The sequence below is a fragment of the Anas acuta genome, chromosome 12 (assembly GCF_963932015.1).
Source record: "Anas acuta chromosome 12, bAnaAcu1.1, whole genome shotgun sequence".
Classification (NCBI taxonomy): domain Eukaryota; kingdom Metazoa; phylum Chordata; class Aves; order Anseriformes; family Anatidae; genus Anas; species Anas acuta.
In genome coordinates this window covers 20,695,594-20,715,086 of record NC_088990.1, presented here as the reverse complement: position 1 = coordinate 20,715,086, position 19,493 = coordinate 20,695,594, and the positions used below count along the sequence as shown (strand labels likewise).

At 37.1% G+C, this 19,493-nt stretch overlaps 1 protein-coding gene across 4 annotated transcripts in view; it reads right to left on the bottom strand.

The window, feature by feature from the left end:
• The window catches only part of FBN1 (fibrillin 1), a 159,886-nt gene that overhangs the window by 56,958 nt on the left and 83,435 nt on the right, over positions 1-19,493 (bottom strand). For all 4 annotated transcript variants that reach the window (XM_068695254.1, XM_068695257.1, XM_068695255.1 and 1 more), the window contains 11 exons: positions 17,054-17,176; positions 15,710-15,862; positions 12,954-13,007; positions 11,893-12,018; positions 8,609-8,734; positions 7,803-7,922; positions 6,696-6,833; positions 5,283-5,333; positions 2,883-3,008; positions 1,845-2,069; positions 29-154 (listed from right to left, as the gene is read on the bottom strand). In XM_068695254.1, the coding sequence (XP_068551355.1) occupies positions 29-154; positions 1,845-2,069; positions 2,883-3,008; positions 5,283-5,333; positions 6,696-6,833; positions 7,803-7,922; positions 8,609-8,734; positions 11,893-12,018; positions 12,954-13,007; positions 15,710-15,862; positions 17,054-17,176 (1,368 nt within the window). The remainder of the gene's footprint in view (positions 1-28; positions 155-1,844; positions 2,070-2,882; positions 3,009-5,282; positions 5,334-6,695; positions 6,834-7,802; positions 7,923-8,608; positions 8,735-11,892; positions 12,019-12,953; positions 13,008-15,709; positions 15,863-17,053; positions 17,177-19,493) is intronic.

Here is a 19,493-nt window from a genome sequence, read left to right as displayed (position 1 = left end):
AGTTATGAGAGATGTCTACGCAGTTTACCTGTGCAGTTCCTCTCTTCAGAATCAAGGGCAAATCCACTATCACATCTACACTTGAAACTGCCAATGGTGTTTCTGCATTTTCCATGGGTACAAAGGCTGGGGACCATTTTACATTCATTGATATCTAAAAATGAAACAGATTAGGCATTTGATTGTCAAGTGAGCTAGCAAAACATCCAAAAACTTCAAGAAGGACAGATTAGTAAAAATGTAAATTCTGCAATAAGAAGCCAACCACAATTTATACATGCAAACTTCCCTCAATGTAATAACAAGCATTCATAAGCAAATATATTATCTTTAACACAGACTTTGGAAGAGTTTTACAGAGAGGTAAGTATCCTCTATTTCACAGAATCTAGAGTGTAACTAAGGTGCTAAGGAAGACCTCTGTTCAGTGCAAAGGTATTCAAGCACTGCATAGACTTCATGCTTCTTGTCCTCAAAGAGGGAATGCCTGAGAAAGGGGACAGGTCATGCAAGAGCTTGATGATATATTCTCTTAAAAAAGCCGCATTTCTCACTCTTCTTAGCTCCCTGTGTATGGATTTAATGATAAGGATATATGATATTATCCCTTCATACAAGAACTGCACACAAAAGAACAACATTGACTTCAGAGATCATTCTTTCATGTGATAATTAACTCTCCTTTTGGGAAACTTGGCCACACTACATAAACCGATAGTGCCTTCCACCTAACCACCAATACAGACACTATGTAGTGGAACTGCATACAGCACTTTTTGCCATAAAAGGGTATTGTCTTATCCTTCCTTTGTCCTACAGGATCTAATTGCAGCTCACTGAAGGAGACATTGATTTGAATGGATGGAGGATCAAACCTACAAGGGCAAAGGAAGCTTCCAAGAGAACCACTGCTAGTGGTTCTATCTGCTAGTTTCTGAGAAAAAATGTGTCTTTCATGAGTCACAGAAAATATGAGCATAAATAACAGCATGTCTCACTTCTTTATGGATAATTAATGGCTTAGCAAATGTTTATAAAGACTGAAACTATTTACAACAATTGTCAGTCATATATATTTTCCTATCCTTTAAAACTTCAAAATATTTAGGTTTTGGTAACTGGCTTTTAAAAAACAAATTCACGTTCAGTTGTGCTTCTGATATTATCTAGCTTAATCCCACTGGTAACCCTGCAAAGATGGCTTTCAACACATGACACCAGGGTGTCACTGTGTGATGCTCACTAATGCTGGTAGTTTACCAAGCGCAGTCATAACAAGACTAAGTTTACAGTAAATTCAATCCTGCTCACTTAAGTTATCATGCTGGAAACATTCTTCTCAATTTCTAGTGGGTCCACAAGAAATTACCAAAATTTTTCATCCTCCCTTGCTTGCTCCACTGTAAAATTGAAGTTCCCATACCCTGCGCAGGTAAGAAAGACTCTGCTCTTAGAGTATGTCCAAAGCTAACTGCGCCATTATTCTGGTTTCTTGTATTATGAGGTGCCAAGTTTTCAAAACTATTCCACCAGCCAGAGATGCCATTAGATGCATCACAGGAGGCACGGTCATGCACAATTTAACTTCTCTAGTAGAGACAGGGATTTAGTATTTTGAGGCTGCAGTATAATATAGTATTTAATGGTCTGTGACACAGACTAAACGATCTTATGTTTTATTCTGGCCTTACTTTCCATGAAATCTAATGGGATTTGCAAATGTGCCTTAAGGCAACTGAAGTGCCTAACTACCACTGAAATTTTCAAACCCCCAGGAACTGACCAAGAGAAAAAGGAAAAGGCAGCAGAACTTGGTAGCAAAGAACTGCAAACACATCAGTTACCTTTAGAAAAAGGTTTCCCAGTAATCTCTATCTTTGTAGAGAATCCAGATCCTCTGGGACAAAGAGCTTCAAATTCTGGCGATCCCTTCAGAGGACATTCCTCACACTCAAAGCCCCATGCTGCCCCCACAGAACAGCAGCAAGCATCCATTCGGTGTCGGCCTGGTATTTGTAAAGTGCATTGCTCATCTTCATGCTGCAGGTAGCAACTCTCCAAACGAATGTCTGTTGGCCAATTGAACAATATGTTGAGAGAGAAAAAGAAAATTTAGTTCACTGCAGAGGAATCTCCAGAATCCCTTCTCAAGACTGTTTGCTCTGTGCTTTTGAGGATTCATGGGGCATACCAACCCCACTGCACAGCTCCTAACAGCAAAATATGAACATTAAATTTGAAAATTAACAACTGAATAAAGTTTAATGTTTTCTCTAAAACGATGCTCAACACTTGAAATACATTTAGGCTCAGAAAAGGGTTTTTAAGCATTTCAGCTTATGTAAGGTAGGTATGGTAAACCTTTAATCAATACAAGCTATTCCTCATTCTGAGACAAATCTTAGGCATTTACTGCTATAAAGGGACGAAGGTGCTTTGTATGAACTGCATACAAAACTTTGATATTCTGTTGCACTCCCCTTTAATGCATACACTGTGGCTACCAACACCACAGCTCTCATCAGAAGCCTTGGTCCTGGCAACAGCGGTCCCAACAACACCCTTCCAGCCTTGGTGGGACTGATGATGAAGAGTACTAAGGGCATGGATGAGCTGTAGGGATTTGTCAGATGAACAATTTGGAACCAAATCTATGCCATTCACCAGCCAGCAGATGGTGATGGGCTTTAGACACTACCACTGGAATCTGTTCATATTCCAGTTGAACAGAGTTTATGTCCTTGATCGATTCCACCTGAAAATGACACATGTGGACAAAAATAATTTTCCTTATTTGTAAGAAAACATGCAGCACAAATCTATTTTCTCATTACATAGATTTGCTATTCCCTAGTAGACCTGTAAATGGAATTAATACCTACCAAGACACGTCCGTCCAGAAGCATCTAAAGTCATTCCACTGGGGCACTGGCAAACAAACGATCCCAAGGTATTGACACACTGCCCATTGGTACAGACTCCAGGGAACACCTCACATTCATTTACATCTATTTCCAATGAAAGTGTGAATAAATATAATCACTAGCATGCTAAGCATTAACAGGTCAGAAAAAATACTAACATTCTAATGTTTGTGTTTTAGGATAAAATACAAAGCCACAACAGTTTATATGGCCTGACAAAACTGCAAATATTTAGGATTTCCTATGCAAGTCAGCCAGAATCAATTAATTACAGACAAAAGTTGATGATTAGGAATATTACATGTTGTTATTTGCTGTTCCTATGAATACTGAAATCCAATTCTAATACAACTAAAAAACATACAAAATTTCCAAAAACGAAGAAAAATATTTTCAAATATTATCAATTTTCATATCTATTGTTATTTGGCACTTTCTGGAAAGGATAATTTTATTATCTGTGTTAGCATGGCCTGAGCACAAACAAATGTTTAGCAATCTAAGCATGGGGTCCTCCCACCTGTGTCCTTTGTGAAAACCACATGCTACACAACTGCCTCTATAAAAAGGCCTCCAACGTTAAAGATGACTCAAGATGAAGTATAACAATTTTTAAGACAGTAGGGGATAAGAACAAGGAATCAGAAAGGAATGACTGGTCTACAGCTCAACATTCATGTACAGAGTGTAATCAAGAAGTGGATGGGTTGGACTCATTCATCTTCCAGACAAATCTAGTGTGAACAGAGTCTGTGCAACACTCTGACTGCATAGTGCAGGGTAGAGGATGCATGTGTAAGGGGCATCAGTGGCATCTGCCCTTGACTAGATATTATAGATAAAAAGCCCACATCGACTAGGAGGCATGAAGTAAAGCCAACAGACTATCTGTAACCACTGAAACACAGATCACAGACTGTGAACAATATTTCAGCTGACAACTCCAAGGCTCACCCGTAAACTCAAGGAACACTGCCAATTTAGTTTGCTTATTTCCTTGCACAAGGCCCGTTACTAATTTTACATGGACTATGTATGGGAGAACTGAGTATCACCTTTTACGAACAAAACTTACTCTCTTTCCCTGTTTCTCACTTGCCAGTAAATTTCCCTGAGCTCTTCCCCTGTCTTGAAAAATGCTTACATTGGTTGAAACCCAAATACCACTTTAGTATGTTAAAACCAGGGGAAAGCACTCAGAAGAATCTGGGACCATCCAGGTCCCATTGAAATCAGAAAGATTAAAGCATGTAGTAGATGTAATCCAAAGTGCTGGTAAAGGAAATGCTGAAAACAGTTATGTCTACATCTTGGAAGGATAAACTTTCCATCCCAGCAGTGTTGAAAATGTTCTAAGACTTTCCTTGTGAATAGAGAAAGGTGGGGCCGCCTTTTTTTTTTTTTTTCCCTTTTCTTTCACTTACACACTCCAAAAAGTGTTGCTGAGGTCAGATAAGTTATGTACAGTGGGTCTGCAGCACGGGCGTGCCAAAGTATTCAGTCATCATTTGGAAAGCGAAGAATATGTGTGAGGGTGTTCCTCTTCCCTTTTTGTTGTTGTTTTATTTTCTTTTTTGTTAAGGAAAAAAATATTTCTTTATGGAAGCTACATATGGGAGTAATTTTTAAAAAATATTTTAACTGCAGTGTCATGTCAGATGTTGTCAGTCAGGATGACCCACAGCAGTTTGAGACTCTCTGAGCTTCTGCATATTATGGAAATATGCAGTACTTTGCCAGGGGTTCAAAACAATTCAGATGAAGATGAAATAGGGTGGGACCTTCAGTTCTCACAGAATAGTATAGAGTCATCTCATACTGAGCAAAAAGCTACACATTTAAAAAATGTTCAGCCTGTTCTTTAACCAAAGTTTAACTGTGTCCTGATGCCCATTTTTTATAAGACAATAACTATGCTTTGGAACATTTCTGATTTAATATGTTACATGGAAGAAAGTCAAAGTTAAGAAAAAAGCTTTCATTTCAAATACAGTCTTTAAACATTCTTATTCTACAGCATGGTAATGGCTTTGCATACCATTGTATCAATAATGCCATGTTTTATTGCATATTTTGCCTGAATAGGTTACTCAGTTAATAGTATTTGAAGAGAGAACCATCTTCTTATACTCATAAATACTGTGTTTTCAAGTGTGTACTTCGAGATAAACTATATGTAGGAATGTTAAAAATATATATATAAAAATTCAATCCTGACATAACTTTAATGAAGTTAATGGAATTATACGAGGTAAGAATTTGGCATAATGTTCCTCCATGCTAAATTAACTGCTTAACTCAAAACACTGGCATTTTTTTCATTCAAGCTCTGATTTATGCTAAGGCAACAATAAATACCTTCACATAATGTTCCTCTTATTCTTGAATATCCCTTTTGGCATATTGGGTCTGTAAAACAAACAAAAAAGAAATTTTAGAATGGTACAGTACAAAACTCACTGTTAACCTCTTGTGCAAAAACGATCATGTGAAATATTATCTCAAGTTTATTGCTGTGAGAGGTCTGAGTACATAGACAATATCTCAGTATTTTCTGAAAAATAAGGAGACAAGATGGGGCAACTACATAAACTGTGTAAAGAGTCAGCCATTATCCTCTTTTACCTCCAACGTGTCTTAGCTAGCTAACCACAAAGTGGTTATATTATTCCTGCTTTATTCAAATCAATTAATTCATTTAATCTGGTCTCAGCATATTACAGCTCTATTTATCACTGATAGATGAGGATGAATTCTGCCGAGTTATAAAGGATGAATTAATTGATGACTTGAGCAAACTAGCAGCTTTCAGTGTGTGTAAGTATCAACCCATACACATTTGTGCAGTCATCATCTCATCCTTAGGTTCCCAGCTCATTCCACAGTTCAGTCAGGCAAATTGTGATGAAATGAATATGCAGGCACCTCAACTCACTGCTTGATCAACCATGATTCTCTAGATCTTCAGTTAATCTACAGAGTATAATAACAAGGGCTACTCCCTCTCCTCCCTCCATTACCACACCAAAGATCCATTTGTTGCAAACATTTTCTTGGAAGCTCTGGGGAACGTGCATCAATTGCTACATCGTTAAGAACTTTAGATCACTTATTATGACACACCATGCTAAAGTAAGCAAGTTACAGACTGTAGGTGTGGTCCCTTCCTTTCAGAATTTAATTTTGTAAAATGTTTACTATAAAAGCCAATGTTAGAGCTTTCTATAGTTACATGCCACCTCTCAATATTAAGTCATCTTTTTTTCAGACTGAATAAGGAATGAGTGTTGTACAAGAGAAACAGTAAACTTATTTATCTGGCTTGTGGCCAAAGTTCTATGACAATAATGTGGACCAGCCTCAGAACAAGGAAAAATCCAAGGTTCCTGAGGATACATACCATTTGTTACACTATGCCACCTTCTCAAAATAAAGCAAGGCTATAGAAGACAAGGAACAGTTTCCCTGTCTTCTAAAACTTTATGGATTGATTGAGAATAAAACCAGTCTTACTACCTTATTTTATTTATTTATTTAATGTGGCACCAGTGCCTAGATGGCCATCATCCTTGTTCTAGGCACTAAAGGGTTATGCCAAGGATTTCATAGCTAAATGGTTTAAGCAAGCTTGCCTTTTTAAGCTTATTCCCTTGCTTGGAATGTTACTTTATTCATGAATTCAAGTAAGATGGGAAGGCTCTTGTAATGTCACAGCTGTGAGGTACAAGAGCTGTGAATGGGAATTTTAAGAGAATAAATGAAGAGTGTTACCTCGTTCACATGGTGTACATGGACTACCCCAAGCAGCACCTAGTGAGGAACAGCACTGGGACTTTAGAGTTGCTCCATTTATATTTATTTCACATCTTCCATCAACTATGTTCTGCCAACAGGTACCCTTAACAGTTTCTGTTAGGAAGAAAACAAGGTATTGTCATGCAGATTGTTTAGAATTATACATGAATATATTTGAAAATACGTCTCAATTTAACCATGAAAAAGAATCGTCCTTTCATTCTAACTCACCACATCAAATCTGAATTTAGATTAAAAGATCTTAATTTATCCTTCTCTGTGCTGAAGTACAGCCTGTAATCATCCCAGCAAAGAGCCCTTGCAAGTCCTAATTTATGCTTATTAACCTTAACAGGGAATACCTCAACACCATTCAAGACCTGAGTCGCCATCATTTTTTTTATGATTCAGATCTGAGGCACATGTAGAATGGGGTAGATATGAACCTCTTCTAGATCCTCCATTAATCTCTAAGATACTCCAGTCTGGATATCTGACCCTCCCATCTAGGAAGTGACAGGAGGCAGCTGAGGACCACCCAGAACCATAGCTCCATAATTTTCCTTGCTGACTAGGCAACAGCTATAAATTATTGTCACTCCAGAACAACTCAGGGATAAATTATGAGCCCACATAGTATATGAGTCACAGCATTGTCTGTGTCGGCTCTAGAGCTAGTCTAGACTATATTAGACAACTTACCTATGCTCCATCTCAAATCAAAAAGGGGCCTTTCTAGAGAGAAGATTTCTTTCTTAAGAAGATTTTAAGATCTTGCAGGAGGGCTGAAGTGGGTGAGGACAGTCCTGAAGAACCAGTCTGATCATTCCCATACATGTTAGAAAAATTTTCATCTCCTTCAAATTTGACATGAAATCACACCATGCTACTACATGCTAGTCACACTTTATGTACCCATAGTAAGGGTGAAAACAAATACTTTAATGTTGGTTCTGGAATATTTTCTCCTAAACATATCTACAAAAGTAATTTTAGAGGTTTTTTCGATACTTGGTATACACTGCTTTTATGTCATTGGATATTTTCTACCAGCAAACATAAATTTTTCAGAAAAATAAATACCTATGCAGATAGTTCTTGTTGTATCCAAAGTACTTTCAGGAGAACATTCACAAGCAAAAGAGCCTGGTGTGTTTTTGCATACCCCATTAACGCAGGGGTTAGATTCACACTCGTCAATATCTAGAAGAGAAACACACTGCTGTTAGTGCCAGGAGACATTAACAAAAATACACATAGCCTTTTGCAGCGTGGGTAAAAATGGAAGCAGCTTTCCTCATTATAGGTTTTCCTCATATTCTGTGTTACAGTTATATAGTTCTTCACAGCAGGCTAATGATGCATGTGCCCTAAGGACACACTAACACATGAGAGCATTAAAACATTGAACTCAGCAGAAGCATCTCATTTTTCTGTGACATCCAGCTACTATCCTGTTTTGAGTTGGTAGACTGTGTTGTTTAAGTGATTTGATACACTGTCTGCGGCTCAGAAAGGATTCACACAAGGACCCATCTAGCTTTTTGTTCTCCACGTGAGAGAAAAGATTTGTAAAACCTGTCAGTTTTCACAATTTTTTCACTCCTGGCACAGTGCAGGCCCACTGGTGGTAGCCAATAAGGAAAATGCTGGTGCAGACCTGATATAGGCTATTCCACAAGGTTACATAAAACTTTGGTTTTGTCTCTTCTCTTTCCCCAACTTTCCCATATTATTTCCCTATGATTGTTTTGTGGGTTTTTTTGCATTTTTTTTCCTCTCAAGTTCTACATGTTATATCCTTATCAAGATTCAAAGTATTTCTGACACAACCCCAAAACAATCTCTGTGAATCAAACTAAAATAAAATGAAGTGTCTTCACAATTACCTTCACATGTTTTTAGGTCTGGAGTGTATACAAATCCTTTGGGACAAGTGCAGGTGAAACTCCCAGGCGTATTTCTGCATTGCCCGTTGTCACAAAGCAGCATGTTCAGTGCACATTCATCAATGTCTGTAATGAAAATTAACATTTTTTTTAAGAAAGGAAACATTCCTGGACTAGAAGCCAAGACAAAATTCCCCTCCTCACAGCCACATTTTATTACATTTTGTGTATGTGAGACAAGCAAATAAAAGGGAGATAGAGAATACTCATACACATGCCTTGCACTGTTTTCCAAAAACACTGAATAGATTTCTACACTTTTTAGTAAACAACAGACTTGGAATTATTTCAAATGGAAATGACCACTCCAATACTTAAGACCCCACTTCCTTCATCTTCCTTCTTCATGAAAACTTGTTAATATAATGGAAACAATAAGTTATATGAATTCAAACCACTCAAATATTACCTGGAGAAAAATTAATGGCTTTGTTTTGCTTTTAAATGGGGAAAATGCCCCCAAAATATTTGTTGATCTTTTCCCGTGCTTTACTATTTAGGAGGCTATTTTGCATTTGTAAGTGCTCATACTTTCCTTCTACATGAATTCACAATATGTGGCAGCCACAGCACTGTTTAAAACAAAGCTGGGAATCACACTTTTGTCTTGCCTTTATAGTAGAATAGCTCTATGCAGTCTCTGATTGCCTGAACAACAGCCCTCACTCATGGGAGAAAAAAAAAAAAAAAAAAGAGAGAGATGATTGGTTTGGAAAGATTTGCTGGTCATCCTGGTCCTTAAATCACCATTTTTCCAAATCTGCTCTGACTGTCTTAGATGTTATGGTTAATAAGGCCAATGTGAGTCTACGTTTGTTTCAGAGTTGAAAATTTTCAATAGAAATGCCAGTGCGAAATTTCAGGAGCCCTTAGGAAATCTTTGGAAGAGCTGTGGTCATGAGAGAGAAGTTGCAAGAAGGTGGCAATGGGCCATGAATGGCAGGTGAAGATCAGGAGAGACTTCAAGAGCAGACAAGAACAATTGGTTAAGTCAGAGAGGCCTCAGAAAGTGTTGAGAGAAATTGGGAAAACTCAGAGGGTCAGCTCAGCAGCTGGGAACAGCAGAAGTGCTAGGAAAAGCAGGGAGATTTGCAGAATAAATCAGACCATGTGGGAAGCTTCACAGGAGTTCAGAAAAATTGAGAGAGGGCCAGGTAGAACATTATGGAGGAATGGGAAACAGCTGTGATAGAGCATGGATGTGGGCTGCAGCAGGGTGGGCTGGGGAGCAGCTGGAAAAGTCACAGATGGATGGAGAGAAGAGAAGGGATGCCATAAGCTAGAGGCAGACTCTGAAATGGGACATGGATAATCAAAGCCAAAGAAGCAAATGGGAAAATGGGATGAATTACATCATGACTTTTATCAAAGATCAACTCAGATTTTTTATTTTTAACAAGATAGTGGATAGTTTAGACTGGAATAACACAGATGACTTAAGCTATTTAGATTTAAATAGGGAATACAGAACCAAAATAAAATTATTATGTAAGCTGAAGATAACAGGAAGGAACTTATGAACTTTAAGGTGAATTCAGATCTGGCTGAAGGAGAGATTACAGTAGGTTATATTAAAAAAGAGAGTCATCACATTGGAGAGATGATATTAGCAATGTTTTTCAAGGATAAGTCATGGTTCTATTCATTGCCATATAGAAATAAAAAATGAATTGCATAAAAAATTATGGACAACACTACACTGGAAGTTATTGCTAACACAGACAATCATGCAATTCTTTCAATTGTGCAATTCAATTAAGCTTGACAATGTGAGTAAGAAAAATAAAACACAATCACCAATGTTTGAAAACTTAGGGGCAAGTAACAATAACATGCTTTAAAACAGAACACATAAATTGAAGGCAATAGAGTAGAGAGAGCTCTGAGTGTACCTCCCAGTTAGAGGCTGACTTTAATCCCCAAGTATAATGTGTTTGAGAAAAGAGTAATTCACTCCAAAATCAGTTCAGGCAGGACTTTTATAGGGGTGATGGAGAAGTGCTGGCACCACTGTTTAAGACACTGGTTGGACCTCATCAGAAGACCATATAATGGTTAGATCAGTTGTATGCAATACAAAGCTGTAGTCTTTGCTTTTATGAAACTACCAAAATCATTAATTTGGATAGTCATTTAGGCAACAGAGTTTGAGAAAGGAAACAAAGATTCTTATAGAAATACTTTGGGGATAAGCGCTGACATGGTACTATGTCAAATGATAATATTAGTACAACGTCAACGGGTCATAAAATGGTCACAAATTTTAACAGGAAACTAGAAGAAATTTGTAACCAATTGTATAAAGACATACTGGAAAAATGAGCCAATGCAGTAGTGGAAGAAAGGAATTTGAAAGTTTTTAACTAATATGCTTTTTGAAAGTTTTTAAGTAATATGCTTTTGATGGTTCTGTTAAGTGGAACAAGAGAATTATCAGAACTAAAATTTCTAATAGGAGTCTGTAGATATCTGAGCTTTTTTTTTTTTTTTTAACATCCTTGACAGCATGAGAAGAGACTGAACTACTACTTATTTCAATTCTTTTAATCTAATTCTTTTAAAAAGTGCAGTGCTTCTCTTGTTGTTCCTCTAAAAGTGACCAATTTATTTCACTTTTTCTGTGATGAAAAAATTTGACTTTTTTTTTTTTTTTTCCACTTGTACAGCACAGGAAATAAGCCATAGCTAGAGAGAGCATACAGGCAGAGTCTGCTAGTGCTTTCATCAATTTTCCTGCATCTGACCAGTAAACTTAGCCCTGTCAGAAAGTTGAAAAGAAATTTTCCCCAAAGTCAGAACTGGTGGAAATCACAGAAGCTTTCTGTAGTATATGGTATACTCATCTTCTTAGGATCTATTATATGTTTTACATAAATACATTTTTTACATAAAGTCCCTCTTGGAGGTACTTACCACGCTGGTGATCCTAGATCTCTCCCATGGTGCATTGCAATAGCTGTTTTTTATTTGGAGAAACGGTGATGCCATGGAGCACATATTTAGGGGACTTAACCGACCAGCGATTCAGGTCATTGGTAGCAATGGCCACTTACACTCTTACGCTGGAGGACTTTATAAGCAATGTAAAGCACCAAAATTAAACCAATAAAATTTAGCAAAAACATCCAGAAGAGGAACTACTGGATCTGATGAAACACTGAAGAAAATGGCAAAGAAGGATAAACACGAGCAAACTTCAAAATGAAAAATAGGACATTTCATACCAATGCAGTTTTTTCCAGTTGAATCCACTTCATACCCAGGGTTACAAATACATTTGTATGTTCCATGCAGATTCTCACACCTTCCATTGGGACAGAGATCAGTATCCAGTAAGCACTCATTAATATCTACATAAACGTTAAATAAATAAATAAAAACAAAAGTCAATTGTTGAGAACTGTGGGGGCTCCCCCTTTTCATTCTCCAAACTAGAATAGGATATATTTTCAATATCACTAACATTGGACATTCCATATTTTTAATTGTGTAGTTCTGATTAGCAAATTCACACCTAAATATTCACATTCAAGACAAAATATATCCCTTTCACACTGATTTAAGACCATTTCTAGCCCACAAACATTTTAAAAACTTTCAACTGTAGATACAAACTGGGATATTAAACTGGGCTCTTATGTTTATAGATGCACAGGTACTAATAGCACCCCGTATTCATATTCTCTGATTCACAGCATTTCCAGATGTCATCACTCCCGAGAGCATGAACATCCTTCCTTTCTGAATGCTCTTCCCTCTCTACTGGCAGCAATTCTATTAGTGAGTATTGACTTACTTAAGGTTTGCAATTTCAGTTGTACAACTACAAAGCTTTTATTGTAATCATTTGTTCCTTCTTTGTAATTATCAACCAAGCTCTGTTAGCCAGGTACTTGTGACTGAGATGAAAGTACACGAGCAAGCTCAGTGTTCAACATGGCTTTATTCTTCAGGTCAATTTCAATTAAAAAATGTAAATACGACTTACAGATAAGATTTCTAGGTCATGTAGGTAATGACACTATTCACAGATTTGCCACTATTCTATAACTCACTCACATACATTGTATGGCATAAAAAGAGAGGGCACACTGATGAAATATCATGCTCCACTTATTTTACCCTAAATTCATCTATTCTTCTGTTGCAAACATCCACCTAGATAAGCCTTCCTCCCACTCTTTCCAGCCATCATCCCATCCAGCATGTCTAACTAACTAAGGATATCAAGGTCATGCTTTCAGCCAGAACTGCCACAGTTTGAAACTACATAAGGTGATCTTACCGTTTCCTCCTGCTGTCATGCCAGTTCCACTACTGCACAGAGCCTGATATTCAGCTGGAAAAAATATGAAAATACTTACTGGCATACTCTTTCTCAGTTCATTGCTTTCAGCTTCATTTACAACATGCTAATTAATTACTCCAATTAAATAACATGCCTTTCAATTCCAAACACACGAATATCCTCCCAATGTTCTGAATCTGTGAAACATTTTAGCAGATTCAGGGTCTGCATCTGCTGATGAAGATGAATGAGTAAAAACTTCAAATGCTGAACCGAGGCATTCAGGAATAGGCATGGGCTTCATCATGGCCTTCCTACATAAATAAATCATAACATCTTCACAGCAAAATTCTCCAGTATTCATATGTCCCAGTCCTTGCTTGAAGTGCACACTCAAAGTGATTGAAAAACAGAAAGTTTTCCATAAATCTAGGCCATATTTAACTCCATTTAGCAGGAGTGTCTGCAAATCAAGAATCTGCTATCCTTAAAAAAAAATATATATATATATATATATATATATATATATATATATAAAATTTTCTCAAATGGTTCAGTGAATGGTGGGTTCAAGTCCTTTTGAGTTCAGACCGTTTGACAGAGTAAGCTGAACAATCACATCTACATCAGGACTACCTGTAAACAGTGTTTTTCAATACAGTTGCACTTTATGAACAGTCAAAATAGAATCTTAGAATCATAGAATGGTTTGGGTTGGAAGGGACCTTAAAGATCATCTAATTCCAACTCCCCTGCCATGGGAGGGGGACATCTCCCACTAGGCCAGGTTGCTCAAAGCCACAACCAACCTGGTCTTAAACACTTCCCAGGGATGGGGAATCCACAGTGTCTCTGGGCAACCTGTTCCAGTGCCTCACCACCCTCATAGTAAGGAATTTCTTCTATCTAATCTAAATCTACCCTCTTCTAGTTTAAAAACATTACTCCTTGTAAAATAATTACACTACTGTTAAAAATGTATTTATTGAACATCTGTTTTCTCGTCAAGAAAATCATATGCAAGTCACCTCCCAGTCTTATCATAATCAGCAGGTTAATATGAATTCAGAAGGCTGTACACTTAACAGATTTTCTGACTTGTAAAACAAACAGGTAAGTGGAATCAATTGACCCAAAATCATCTGTTACAAATATGTTCTGCATTATACAGTTTACAACGGGACTTTTCAAGAGAAAGGACCTAAACCTGGGCAAACCATATATGTCTACATTGTGCCCAAAGTGATTCAATATCCATGTAGATACACACACAGAGCACATACTGCTGCTTGAATCAATTAATCACTGCCAACTTATGTGAAAGCAGACCTGCTCTAGACATCCACCAGCAAAATTATTATTCTCATACTCAGTAGGAACTTCTGCAGAGAGTTTCTGAGGAGAACAGAGCAACAAGCGTCTTCCTTTCAGGAATTCTTTTAAATTTCTCTGATGCAATGCTCCTCTGTAAAAAATTTTCTCCTTTCCTCTCCAAGTCAATTCCCAAAGAAATGCTGCACTTCACCCTTTGTGAGATGGATTTTTTTTTTCATTTTAAACAGCTGAGAAGGTGGGCAAAACAACACAAGAAAATAGCTTCCACATGTGTAAATGTTCTGTTAAAGTAATTAAAATAAAAACCAGAAGTCAATGATACAGACTCCAACATTTAGATCCAAAGATTTCAACTCTACTGTACAGAAAGAAGGGCCTATTGATATGAACAGAGGCTGTTGGAAAGGCTCTTTCCTATTCTGCTAACATTTCCATGGTGTTTTGTTATTCTAAATAACATGGCACATTATAAAATGGTGGCAGCAAGCTCTTGCTGAAGAGCTCTAATCAGCTCAACAAGCCTAATCTGTTCCAATTGCTCGTGTCTCTAATGCTTTTCATAAAGCTATCAGTTAAAACTGAGATTTAATACATTTTTGGCCTACAAAGCAGGTACCAAGTTAGTGTGAGATGGTTTAGAACTACTTATCAAATGGCTTATTTGGTTCATATGCAACAACAAATTTGCTGAGTGCAAAGAATCACTTGACAAAGTTGTGCTTCAAACTATCCCCTTGCAGTCACCTCCACAAAACCAGCGTCTCTTTATTTATTGGCTTCAGGACAAGGACTGCATCAGCATATTCTTCTTGGAAGAAGTGCTTGCCTAAAAGCAGATTCTGCCCATGAGAATGATTAGGATTGCTGTTTTGCCAAAGTGCAACTATGTTCCAGACATTGCTTGGTGGGGATTTTGGTGAGAGACTCAAATATTCTCAACCGTCTTAATCGGGCTTTTGTTTTGCACTGACTATCCAAAGTCTACTTACTGTATTAACAATTTCAGAACACTGGGGTGATACAGAATTCAGACAGCCAACATATGACTGACAGGTGTACAAAAGGATTTGCATGAATGCATGAATTACTCAACATGGTTCCATTAATAATTTGAGATCAAAATTATACTTTTAGTAATCCACATCTATCAAAGTAGAGTTTTGTATGTGACAATCTGTTTTCATGTGTGTAATGACTTTCAATCAGATATTGGCATTTACTGTTACCTCAAAAAATTCTCTTATGCTGTTCCAATACTCAAAATAGCAGATTGCTCAAAATACGTATGACATATGTATGACAACATAATTCTCCAGTTTTTAGATGCGATGTAAACACAAAGCTGTATTTTACCTTCCTAAAAACAGCTTATTGACATAAAGCTTACATTAGAGTAAGTACCAGTTAATATTCCATACCTGAATTTTGTGCTGGACAGGGTTGACAAGGCTCCCCAAAGGCATAGTCAGTGCTGGCACAACAACATTCCGATTTTGTAACTGCACCGGTTAATGGTCTTACACATTGCCCTCTCTTGTAGCCACCATAGCACGTGCTTCGCATATGTGTATCTGAAGAAAGAAATCCCTCTTAATCCTATCATTATCAACTATAGTGCCGTAAGTTACAACAGCTATTAAATATGGCTTGGTTGTCATAAATACTGTCAAAGCTGTCAAAACAAAATATTTTTCACCATTTCCCTATGTTTCTCAACCACCTATACCCTTACTATACTCAGGACAGGAAATTCTTCTTCCTCATGCTCCTTCGAGTTCAGACACACAAACTAGTTACCACATTTAATGACTTAACAAATGAACTACAGAAACTGTTACTATGGGCTCTAACATGCAGAAAAGGCAAATGTGTAATGCATTAGCTTAGAACTCTTTTATTGACCCTATAATGCATTTTAAATTCCCACTTCCTTTGCAACAAAAGTAAAGAAACAATTACTATAGCTCTGCTGACCACAGCTACTCTGTCAACCGGGATAAATAAACTACATATCTGAGCAAAATTTAGTGAAAAATCCATATTTTCATGGCTTCTGAATGTCAAAAGAGGTTTCCCTAATGACAATACTTGTGGCACATTACCGAGACGGCTTTTTAAAGGCAAATTGTAAACTGAGGGACTGGGGGGCAAATATTAAAATATCAGAACACCTTATTTTTCTACATTTTTGCATTACTGCCTTTCAGAATACTCAGAGATGAAACCTTACAATTTCTGAGTGTACCGTTAGTTTTCTGTTGTTGTTTACCTTTTCAGGATCATGGTTGACATTTCTCACATTTTAAAAACTGGCTGATAATGGCCATCAGACATACATGTATTATAATTTTAAAATCAAAGATCTCAAACCTCCTTCATTTAATAAGAAATAGATGAAAGGAGGAAAATTGATATGTCCAACTTTAAAAAGAGATGAAAGCCTAACTAAATCTTTAAGCTTAGTGAAAAAATGAAGTAATCTAGACTGACAAAAACGGGGCAGATTCTCACCTGCTCAAAACTGATACAATTTTCATTCCCAACAGCACTATGCTATATAGTCTACCTGATCTTGTAATTTGGCCCATACATTTTTTACCTTTAAACACAAAAAAAAAGTCAAATGGGTCATCAACATAAATATTCCAGAAACCACTAATCCATGAAAATACAGTAAATTCTACGTTCAAATTCCAATCTATCACTTTAACTTTAATGCCTTAACATTGGTTGTGACTCGCCTCACATTGAGCTTGTCTTACCAACACACACACGTCCATCCAGTCCTACTGCAAGGCCAGGGAAGCATTCACATCTGAAAGAGCCATCAGTGTTCACACAGCGCCCGTTCATGCATATTCCAGCTGTCTCACACTCATCGATGTCTGTTAGAGAATAGAATGAGCTTTATTAGAAACTAAGTTACATAGAGTTCAATGCTTGGCTGAAACTTGCATTTGTGCAGCCTATTTTCAGCTGAAACACATTCACAGCTGCTTTCAATGCATCGTATAGAAAAATATCAAATGAAAATGGAAACTAGTTCACATAAAGGTCTTATTAAGAATATCGATTAATTAATTCTGTAAAATAAAAGAAGAAAATTTAAAATTCAGGAGAAATGACAACAAATCAGAACAATTTGACTCTCTTGGGATTTTTCTGCTGCTCAGAGGTCTACACTTTCCCAACTTGTTCCCAAGGGGTACATATTCCAAAATAAGGGTCATTCAAGCAAAACCATAACAGAGAAATGAGGAAACTGTGACTGCTAAGACAAAAGACTTCTGTAGTGTGCAACTGCGTATTCCCTTTCTGTGTTAACAGTTGGTTTGCACTGTAAGAAATCAGCCCAGGTTGCAAACTGGATCTCTCACACCCTCACTGTGCTCCCCTCTATCAGGAATACCTTCATAGGGACACCAAAGAATTTCCCTTCCTCCTGCTGTGGGTTCAGTTTTTGCAAGCTCATCTGAATGTTCACAGGCAGACCCTTCCTGCACACAGCATCTCTCTGGTTATCTGCATGACAATTACTTTTTCCTATCAGATGCTCGTTACAGCCCATTTTATAAACTTTTAATGGGTGGACTATACTCCAGTCTTGAAAGGAATTTCCTAATGATCTGAGCACCAAGCAATTGCCAAGCACAAGCTATCATCTTTGCCCAACAACAGTACACTAAACAATAAGGCCCTTAGCAGTGAAATATAAGAGTAAAACCTCACAATATTGGACTATCACAAAGGGATGTCAAATTAGCAAAAAAAAAAATTTATAGGCTTCCTGTCCTAATAGTAAGATCATTCTCTAGACATGGAGATCATGGCATTATTTTATAAGTGATTAGAAAAGGAGTGTTTAAAATATTGTTTGGAAGTATGTATAACCTTTATAAAATAATCACTTCATAACAACTCTCCATAACACATACAAAAGACAGTGTGTGTGTGACAATTTCCTTTTTTCTGACCTTAAAAGGGCAAACTGAGAGTGAAACACCTCTATGTTTTACTTAGTTTGTGTTGTTTGGCATAAAACATGGCTTGTATGATCCAAGATTCCTTTTTCAAACTGCATTTTAAAATAGAAGTTATAGTTGAGTATATGGGCTCAATTCATTTCAACTTCATCCTGCAATCTTTCATTCTGTTTCAGGCAAATTTTAAATGCTTTTCCCTCTTCAAATGTAGTCTTTACTCAGTCTAAGTAAAACTGAGTCAGGAACTCAAAGTATGTCCATATTATTTAAAGGTGCAGACAGTTTTTGCTAACAATAATGAACTCCTTGGACAGATACATGTTCTTCAAAAATAAAAAAAAATAAAAATTAAAAACACTTTCCTTTTGCAAGGTTACTTACAGAAACAGAAAGGCAAAATTGCCTTTTTTCTTTTTCTTTTTATTGTTAAAAAAAAAAGAAATTGTAAAGTAGTAAGGGATGAAACGTCAATGTGTTTTGTTTTATACTCATTTAAAAATGTGTCTAAAATACCATCATTGATGTTTTATAGAAATATACACTTGGTCACTCAGCATTGCAGAGGTAGCTGAAATCCTGGCTCCAGTGAAAAAGAGGCAAAAATCCTCTGCTTTTACCAGGGCCTGGATTCCACCCAGTAAGTCAACTGCACATGCAGTCCAAATTTCTAACCCTGACAAGGGTCCACCGTCCTCTGTGGTAAAAGCCACCATTTTGACAACTTCAGAAATACTCACTTTTCTGCCTTCTGCCAGAATACCTCAACCTGGTTCTGGAAAACAACCTAATATATTAATTCTCCATGTCCAATCAGTTTTTGCCTTTTCTGCTTAGCTTGCTCAGTAGTGCCAGCTGGGTACACTAAGTCCTCTAATTTTAACCAGGAAAAATTTACTCAGACTACTAAGCTCCCACTTCCAGTTGCCTTGCAAGAGCTTTCAATAATGCTTTAAACCTCTGCCTGCCTGATATAAGTATTTCTGAAAAAGCTTCAGCAAATCATCAGTGGAAGAACCTAATGGTGAAAAAGTTTAATATGTCTTGTATTACAGGGAATACACAAGACTGTGGTGTAACATTCTTTTTTGGCATGTTACTTCATAAAGACTGAGTGGAATTTTTACCAGACAGCCAAGCATATGCCCTGTACTTATACTTAAATTCCAGTTTTATGGAACTGTCAATTACAGTATTCCTAACTTTGGGTTAGAAATTCTTA